The 9926-nt window shown below is 41.7% G+C and overlaps 1 protein-coding gene across 1 annotated transcript in view; it reads left to right on the top strand.

Moving 5' to 3' along the window:
* The window catches only part of COL9A1 (collagen type IX alpha 1 chain), a 92645-nt gene that overhangs the window by 51357 nt on the left and 31362 nt on the right, over positions 1-9926 (top strand). Inside the window, exons 23-25 of the mRNA XM_006016648.2 lie at positions 951-995; positions 3729-3782; positions 3887-3940. Coding sequence (XP_006016710.1) covers positions 951-995; positions 3729-3782; positions 3887-3940 — 153 coding nt within the window. The remainder of the gene's footprint in view (positions 1-950; positions 996-3728; positions 3783-3886; positions 3941-9926) is intronic.

Genomic DNA, 9926 nt, shown 5'->3' on the forward strand with positions numbered 1-9926 from the left:
GACATTCTATGGGAAAGTTAAATTCAGCTCACACATAATGAATAGACTACTCTGTGATGTACTACTGGTGTTTTTTGGATGGAAAAGCTGAGTGAACATTTAGGGAGGGTAGCACCCATGCAAGGGGGATCCTGCAGTGTGTAACTAAACTAGGTGTTTGCATAAACAAAACCTCCTGGCCTTTGACATGTTGGGGAAGTAGGTTTCCTTCATGAGGAATGTTCAGCCTGCAGTTTCACCAAAGGTTTTAGATTAAATGTTTGTTGATTTGTGGCTAGTATAGGTTGACACAAACAGCAGCTCTTAGGTCACTCAGGCACAGCCAGTAAAAGAAGGCAGGCACAGCAAGAAGAGGCTGCGAATTTTAAATCATCTTTGCACATTTTTGTTTAGTGCATTTTGGGACCATCCATTTGGGGTGCCTGTGCATGTGCGGGGTATCTGCTCCAACATGTTCTAATTAGAACATGTTGGAGCGCGCTCAATTAATTGAGTCTTGTGGAGTGTTCTAATTAGAACACTCTTAGTAGTCTCACTGATACATGTATTCAGCGTCCCTGCATTTCAAAATGGTGGCAGCGCCGTTTTGAAATGTGAGATGTTGAATACATGAGATGTTATGGGCGTTTTAATTAGAGTAGCTCCCAAGAACCACTCTAATTAAAATTTACATTGCAAAACTTAAAAAAATGACAAGCTCTCATTTCTGTGACCTACTTTTTGCCTGTTTACAAATTGGGGATAATACAGTTTATCTGTTATGTTATAAGTATTATTAATAGATGGACTTCAGGCTTTATCCATTACTGCTTGCAAATGCCTCAGTATCTTCATGTGGAATAAACTAGGAAATTATAGCATCAGGTTAATTTTTAAGAATGATTGCAGTAATCACTGTACATATGTTGACAATCTCCAAAATAACAAATAAATGATGTGTTTTTTTTTAGGGTTTACCTGGATTTCCAGGTGCAAAAGGTGTTTCTGGACCAAAGGTAAATTGTTTAAATATTCTACTTTGAACACTTCTGTTCCTTTAAAACTGGTTTTTATACTTATATACTTTTAAAGCATACAGGGAAATTTATTCATTTGCCATTTGATTAAAATGATAGTGAATAGAATTTGAAATGCCATATTTACTTGAATGTAAGATGACCCCTGCAATAATTAGATTCTATACATGGAAAATTTATAAATTTGTTATAATGTTTTTAGGTATAGAATCTAATTGTTGGAGGTTTGCCTTGAAATTGTCCCCTCTTCCCACTGCTACAGCTGGGAAATAAACCTGGGCAGGGGGTCAGCTGGTTCCTTTACCCTTTGCCTCCTACCCCCAACTTTTTCCCTCCTCCTTATTTTAAGATCCTGTTCTTCCTGAGCACATGGAAATGAAGGGCAAAATTTGCGCATAGGCAAATTACTATAGGTATCCTTTGACTTAGTTCAGCTAGAACAGAAAGAGTTTACCTTTTTTTAAACTGCTGTAAGTTTTAGCACAGATGCTCCAGAATCACACCTTTAATCAGCACTTTGGTACTTACTTCTACTTAGTACAACCTATGCATGATAGTCAAAAATGAAAAGGCTCATAACTTACTATTTAGTTCAATGGGCTGGGCCCAGCAGAGTAAACAGCTTTTCAAGCCATGATGACCCCACAGCTCAGCACTGTTCACTAAGTGCGTGTACTCCAGATACGCACCCCCTCCGACAAAGGATCCATGCACTAATTAGCCCACCACTCATGACTGGAACCAGGTGTTCTTGTCATGAGTCCTGGGATCCTCCAAAAATTTATATGCAGCTGAGACAAAGGGCAACTTGGTTTGGCTGCAAGTCATGGATAGCGAGGCTACTAATGATGTGTGACAGGCTGAGTGAGGGATCGACAGAAGGATTCTTGGTGAACTGACATTTAAGGCTGGCGAAGAAATAGGAATAATTGGAAATGGGAAAGAAAACGTGCAGCTTAGCCATGGGAGTGAAGAGGAAGTTGAAATGCATTCAGTGTAGCTGCTCACCATGTTTTGAAAAAGAGTCGGTGCTGAGGGGGACTGCATAAATTGGGCACTAGTATATATTTTGTTCAGATGGACTACACTAAAATCTGTACGTTTACTGTATGTGGGTCATATGTTTTATAGTCATGTTCAGTATTGCCTGCATTTAATCAACATCACAGTTGGTTTCTGTTACTGAGCACATGGCACTTTTGGCACAGCTTTTATGATAGATAGTGCATATATTGTACATTCCTTGTATGTGATTGTAAGTTGAGTGACTTTTGTCCCCATGCTAATTGGGGGAAAAAACGTATTTTGTATTCGAGTAAATACAGTAAAGAAAATGAATGGCAGCTTGTATAGTGCTTGGTCTTTGCAGTTCTTTTTCTGTGCAAGTAGCAAGAATTTTGGGCAAAAGATGAAAGAAGATGGTGATTCCAAACACTTAAAAGGAAGTAGTGTCTTTGTGTGCAGCATGTAATTGATCTGTGGAACTTAGTGCTACAGGGTATAAAATACTGTTAGGTACCCTAATGAAAATGGTACATACTCATGTATTGAATAGAATTACAAGGGCTGTCAATTCTAATAATTCAAATAACTAAAATTGGCAGCAGCAATTCTGCTGGAGCCTTTCAGAAATATTCACTTAGGGGTTAAGCCAAAACATTCAGTATTTTAAACCAGAAGTATCAAACTCATCCAGCCCCGTGAGCCAGATTAGTTAAATGAGACTGGTCCAAGGACCATATGAACAGTGCAGGGCTGGTTCTGCAGGCCAGATCAGACCTATGGACCCTCCCTCCCCACCGACATACTGGATCAAGCCAGTCTGGGACTGTGCTACACATGGCACCTGCTCCAACTGGTCCAGGACCCATGCTTCACACAGCACCCACCCTGGACTGCCTGGAATAGGTGCCATGGAGTAGGACCCACACTGTACATGGTACCAACATGGGGACCCTTCCTCTCCACATGCTGCACCAGGCTCCTGAGGCACCCATTCCAGGCAGTCTTGGCTACAAGCCCCACATGGCACAATGGTGACTACTCTGGTTGGTCCAGCATGTGGGGAGGGGGGCGGGTCCCAAAGAGGGTGCTGCATGGAGCCAAGACAGGTGCTACATGAACCTCGCATCCTGGGCCCTGTGTGCGCCCCATGTGGCATCTGGGCCAACTCAAGACCTAGCACTGGGGGCAGCATTAGGGGTCGGAGCATTAGGGGGCCCTGTGGCCAGTATATATTTGACATTCCTGTCTGGGCCAAAGGAAATTCAAAAACATGAAAGGCAGTTGATGAGGATTTGACTGAATGTTGCAATTCAGTTTAAGTAAGCTTGGGGTGCTACCAGGCATTCTTATACCACATTTACCGAAATCCAAGACAACTTTGAATTTAAGAGGCGGCCAGAGTCAAAATTGCAGCAGTTGCCTGCCCCCACCTTGCCTTGTAATTGAATCCAAGACAAGGAGCTTTTCCCCTCATGCTGAATTATTGTGTTTGGTTGCTCTACAAACATAAGGGAAGAAATAAGAACTGATTTTAAAGGAGTTGGGTGGAAGAGATTAGCCGGAGACAAAAAAAACAGTAAGACAAAAAATGAGTATAAGATGTTATTGGCATTTTAGGGCTGGTTAATGCCCTCATTAATGTGCTCAAACTGGTCTAAATAATTGCTGTTTTGGCACAGCTAACTTTATCTACCTTTTCTCTAACAGGGTAATAGAGGACCCCCTGGAGTACCAGGTTTGATGGGAAATTCTGGTAAACCTGTAAGATAATTTTCCCTTATTTTTGTTACTTTTCTTCTTATAAAAAATTTATCTTGTGCAAAGAATCAGCTTTCACATTTTCTCTGTCCTTGTCATTGAAACAGGGAGAACAAGGGGTAGCAGGGGCAGTGGGACCAATAGGACCAAGGGGACCACCAGTAAGTACTATTATAAGTACAATATATTTTTTGCTATGTATGCTGATGATCGTAATGCTGAAGGTCATAGTTGAAACCATTAATGTTCTGTAAATACTATTGACCACAAGTGCCAATTATGTAAATAAAATATTAAAGTCTTCAGTCAGGTGGATGCACAACACAGAAACCAAGCAACCTTGATTGGACTCAGAGTACATACTGACTTCAGATGGACCCAAAACAGAACCACAGATATTAATATCCCATAATTTTATTTCTACTAGTGACATTGAAATTAAAATCTGCATCCTTATCTTGCAGCAACCCCCTTCTTTCCCAATTGGCTGAGCAGAATATCCAGATCCAAATAGAAGGAACCATGGCTGCACATGACAGAGCCCATGGTCAGCACCAGAAACCATACCCAAGACCTTCCACACCAGCAGCACAAGTCTTACCACTTGAGCTAGAAAAGTAACTGAGTTAGTTGTCAATAAATGCCTTGCTTTTTTCCTTAATGGGGCTACCTACTAGAAAGAGAAATGATCATATGCACTGATACAGTATGTTACCTCTCTGTACTCAACAATGTGTTCAGAATGTGAAATTAGTCTTAGCCCCATTTCTAACTCTCCATTTTCAATGCACTGGAAGGCACAATATGAGCACATCTACACAAGGTGTTTACTTTGCAGTTGACTAATTAAATACAAGTACTATCCTGCTATAGAGTTAAAACTGCAGCAGCACACACGTAGAGGATCGAGGGGCTGGCTGGGGCACAAGGGTGCTTCAGAGTGGAGGCTGCCTTCTGGCTAGCCCTGCACTGAAGCACCAATACCCTCATGCCCCAGCAAGCCCCTCTGCAACATGTTGAGCTGGGGTAGAGCAGCCCCTGGCTGGCATGCTGCCAGCCAGGACTGCTCCACCCCAGCTCAACATGCTGAGAGTGAATAAACAGTTTATTCATGTGCTGTAATTGCATGTGTAGATGCACCCTGGGGTGACATAGCTCTTTAGAAGATTCCATACTTTACAGCTTTTTGCAAGTTGCTGTCTTGCCACTTGTTTCACTTTCTCACACTTACCTGGAATCTTCTGGGTTTGTGCTTGTACATGATGACACCAGTGTTTGACTCTTCTGAACCAACTCTTTAATTTTTAAGATGCAACAATTCACAGTCAAAGAACTGATTCACTTTTTCTATTATATGTGTTTACTAAATGTACCGCATAATAGCATGCTCTTTATTTTGGATCGTATCTTTGCATTACTTTTCACCATCAGATGCCTAGGAATGACACAAAACAGGTAAAGTGAAACTTGAGGAAGAATGTCTTACATTCAAAACCTTGTCTCTCTTTATGCCAGCTACATAGTTGGTCCAATGGAAGAGATCATCCTAAGAAATCCTTTCCTTTTGCATAATTTCTGCTCCATCATGGCTACAACATCACTCTTACGCTACCATAAAAATAGGTAGAGACAGGTAGTTAGCTTTGTTATTCTGAAATCAGCTTGGGCACAGTCAGCATGTTGCAACATAGTAGCTCAGTATTATGTTTGCAATTTTCTAGACTCACAAAAGCTTGGGTTCACTGGTGATATCTAAAATTGCTGGTTTGGGTGGATTGGAATTCTTTTTAAAATTGTTTTATTTGCACTGACTATTTGAATATTGTTAACAAAGATGTGAGTTATAACTGGATCAGCAGAAAGTAGTTCCCCACATAGATAATACAAGATAAGCTGCTAAACTATGCTTTTAATCTTGTAAATGCAAGTATGGGTTTATAAAATCAGCAGTCCATAGAAACAAGAGTTGACATGCTGGATTAATTATTAGGAGCCCTGTTGTAAAACAGAAACACTTGATGTAGATTAAGTGCAATGACTTTTCTTATTTGCTGTTCCAAATATCAGCCAGACATCTGGATGTGTTCCTCTTATTTTAGTTTATCATGAAATAATGTACCTATGTCTGTAAAACGTCGTGGAAAATATATCTAGAAAAGAATGACTGAACATTCATGAACATGGAGAGTGAGCTTGTAAATATTATGATTAATAAAATCATAGAAATTTACTCACCCAGCATCCATTGGATTAGGTAGAAGTAATCTGCTTTTCATTCCTAGCGTTTCCCTTACTAGTTTATAAATTACCCTTTGATGTAAGTCATGACAACATTTAACATCATTTGAGTGAGGTACATGGCTGTGATTGGCTTGCATAGGCTTCCTGTTGGCTCTCAGGGAAACAGTGCAGAAAATCAATCTCTTGCAGAAAAGCTCTAGTTAATAGCTGGAGTTGTTTAGCTTTGTTGAACCTCACTTTACTATGGGTGGATTCTGTTGGTCCTTGCCTCATGTGGAGGGAACGGGGAGCTTTCCCCTGCTGCTTTTGCAGTCCCAGTATGCAAAAGGCAGAATTTTATTTCCTGGTTTCAGGAGCACAGGGATTGCTCTGCTTCTCCTACTCAAGGTAGCTTTTTTCCTTTGCCCTCATCTTTGCACTGGTCTGTATGGTGGGAACAGACTTTACCCCTAAATGGGTGAAGTAGCCATATTAAGAGCACAAGGGTGAGAAGCTCATCTTCTACTTTGCATATAAGGTACAACATGACCCTAGAATACTAGTCCATACTATCTTAGTGGTGAAAATGGTGACCGGATTTTAATGGGAGGTATCAGCTCCAGCTTACAGTTTGGGACATTTGCTGCTGTGTGATGACCTCTGCATATGTTGGAAACAGTAATAGAGATACATATTTTCCAATTCAACTGATTCTTATGAAAGAAGGGGAATACAGGGAGAAAGAATTGCTTTTGCAGCCCCCAAACTATTTTTGTTGCTTTCTGCTGGACTATCTCCAACTTCTCCATATCCTTCCTATAGTGGAGGGCCCAAAACTGGGCACAGTACTCCAGATGTGGTCTCACCAGTGCAGAATAGAGTGGAGTACAGTGCAACCTCATGAATCCAGCATGCTTGAGACCGAGCACCTGTTGGATATGTGAAAATTCCAGATTTTTGAAACCAGAGCAGTGGCCAGTCCCGGAGCAGCGACTACATGCAGAGTGGCAGCACAGGGTGGTGGATGGCAGCGATACCTACCACGTGCAAGCTTTCCCTTCTGCTGCTCCGGGACCGGCTGCCACTGCTCCCCAATGCAGTGTAGTTTTAAAAAGTTAATTCTGGATTTTTGATAGCTGGATTTATGAGGTTATACTGTAATTACATCCCTCAATCTGCTGGCAATGCTTCTACTATTGCAGCCCAGTATGCTGTTCGTCTTCTTGGCAAGAAGGACACATGTTGACTCATATCCATCCTATTGTCCACTGTAACCCCCAGGTCCTTTTCTGCAGAGCCTCTGCTTAGCCAGTCAGTCCCCAGGCTGTAGCAGTGCATGGGTTTCTTTCATCCTAAATGCAGGATTTTGCACTTGTCCTTGTTGAACCCTATGAGATTTCTTTTGGCCTAATCCTCCAATTTGTCTAGGTCACTGTGAATCCTAGCCCTACCGTCCAGCGTATCTACTACACCCCCAGCTTTGTGTCATTTGAAAAGTTGCTGAGGGTGCAATCCATCCCATCTTCTAGATTGTTCATGAAGATATTGAACAAAACCAGCCCCAGGACTGCCCCCTGGGGCACTCCACTTGATACTAGCTGCCAGCTAGACACTGAGCCATTGATTACTATCCATTAAGCCTGATAATCCTTTCTGTCTACCTTACAGTCCATTTATCCAACCCATATTTCCTCAGCTTGCCTTCAAGAATGCTGTGGGAGATGGTATCAAAAGCCTTGCTAAAGTCAAGGTATATTATGTCCACTGCTGTTTCCTCATCCACACAGCCAGTTATCTCATCAAAGAAGGCAATCAGGTTGGTGAATCCATGCTGACTGTTTCTAATCACCTTCTCCCCCAAGTGGAGGAGAAATGGATTGTTTGAGGACCTGCTCCATGATTTTTCCAGGGACTGGGGTGCGGCTGGCTGGTCTGTAGTTCCCTGGGTCCTCCTTCTCACCGTTCTTAAAGACGGACACTATATTTGCCTTTTTCCATTTGTCCAGGACATCCCCTGGTTGCCATGAGTTTTCAAAGATGATGGCCAGTGGCTCTGCAATCACATCAGCCAACTCCCTCAGCACCCTTGGATGCATGGACTTGTACACATCTAACTTTTCTAAATAGTCCCTAACCTGTTCTTTCACCACTGATGGCTGCTCACTTCCTCCCCAAACTGTGCTGCTCGGTGCAGTAGTCTGGGAGCTGACCTTGCCTTTGAAGACTGAAGTAAAAAAGGCATTGAATATTTCAGCCTTTTCATCATCATCTGTCATTAGGTTTCCTCCCCTATTCAGTAAGGGACCCACACTGTCCCTTTCTCTTGTTGCTTATATATTTGTAGAAACCCTTCTTGTTACCTGTCACGTCACTTGCTAGCTGCAACTCCAATTACACTTTGGTCTTCCTGACTTCATCCCTGCATGCCTGAGCAATATTCTTATACTCCTCCCAAATTGTTTGTCTAAGCTTCCACTCTTGTTAGCTTCCTTTTTGAGTTTAAGCTTACCGAAGAGTTCTTTCTCCCTGTCGTTCCTTTCTATCTGTTTTAACAATTTTTATGTGTGCGTGTTCCAAGGGGATTTGTTTTTGGTATATGATCAGGAGCTTGTAAAAAATTCCTGATTTGTGCCAACAGTGCCTGAGAGTAGGCACCCAGGTGTGCACTGAAGAGCACCCAGAGAAGTGGACCAGGTGGCACAAATAAAACTGTCACCTTATCACAGAATTGCTTTGCCTTCCAGTATAACACTTAGAAATAATAATCATCATCATCAGCTCATCGGGTAGTGAACAAAATATCAAAACAGGGCTTAATGTGTATCTACAGACATTGTTCTTCCTTTGTTAGTACTGAAATTTCATTCAAGCCATGATGGTAGGGTACAGCCTCCTGCTGGACAAGTTGGAGTTTGGGTGTGATGTAAAGCCAAAGAGATGACAACTGCTAGCTTTGATTTGTTTTCTTTCTTTTTCAAAATAATGCTAATTTGCTTTAAAAAAAGGTCAAAACTTCAGAATTAGTAACTTGAAATATTTTGATTAGTTTCTATGCCTGGTCAAAACCAGAGGACTTTGTTTCTTTTTAAGAATTCTATGACTTCTTTCAAATTTTGGAATTTCATCACAATTTCAAAATTTGAAATATTTGACCAGCTCTGTTCATGTCCAACCACTTGGTCATTAAGACAAACCCACAGCTCTCCTTCAACACATTTTTCCTGCCTTCTCTTTCCTTTTGCATTTCCAGATCACTGCTTTGATTCTCTATTTCTTTATCATCTGACTCAGTCTCTGCCTTCTGCCTCTAACCTCTCAGTCATTTTGATCACTAATCTCCTGTTTCTTCCTAATTCTTCTGTTTTCTTCCTGAGCCTGGAGCTGGGACCAGCCATCCTTGGTCACAGTAGGTGCTGTTACACCCCTTGACATTTAAGTTGCTGAGTGCATGGCTACTCTGGGATGAATTCCTGGGTTTACATTGAATATGGCCACATGACTACTTCACCACTGCAATTTACACCAGGCTTTAGTTGCTCCTCACTTTCTAAGCGATAATTTTATCTGGGATTGAGTGAGTTACATTAGTTCAAGGCTGTATGTTATGTATCCACTCTACTGTTATTCTGGAGTACTGTCAAAATACCCTGGAATAAATGTGTCTTGTGCCCACACTATGACCTTCAGTGCTGTAGAGAGACTAGCAACAATTGAAGGGTCAAGCACTAGGGGAGCACTTGTCTGCCTGGAATGACAGGGCCAACAAAGCCAGCATTCCTTCGCTGCTTTGCTCTAGCATGACTTGATTTGGAAAGGGACTGATAATCTAAGTGTGTCATTATTTTCTAGTTTATGAAAAATGTTCTCTGCCTGGCTGTTTCACCTAAGCAGCAAAAGGTGCTTGCCAAGGGAAAATGTCCATTCCTG

Source organism: Alligator sinensis, unplaced genomic scaffold (assembly GCF_000455745.1).
Source record: "Alligator sinensis unplaced genomic scaffold, ASM45574v1 scaffold499_1, whole genome shotgun sequence".
NCBI classification, from domain to species: Eukaryota; Metazoa; Chordata; order Crocodylia; family Alligatoridae; genus Alligator; species Alligator sinensis.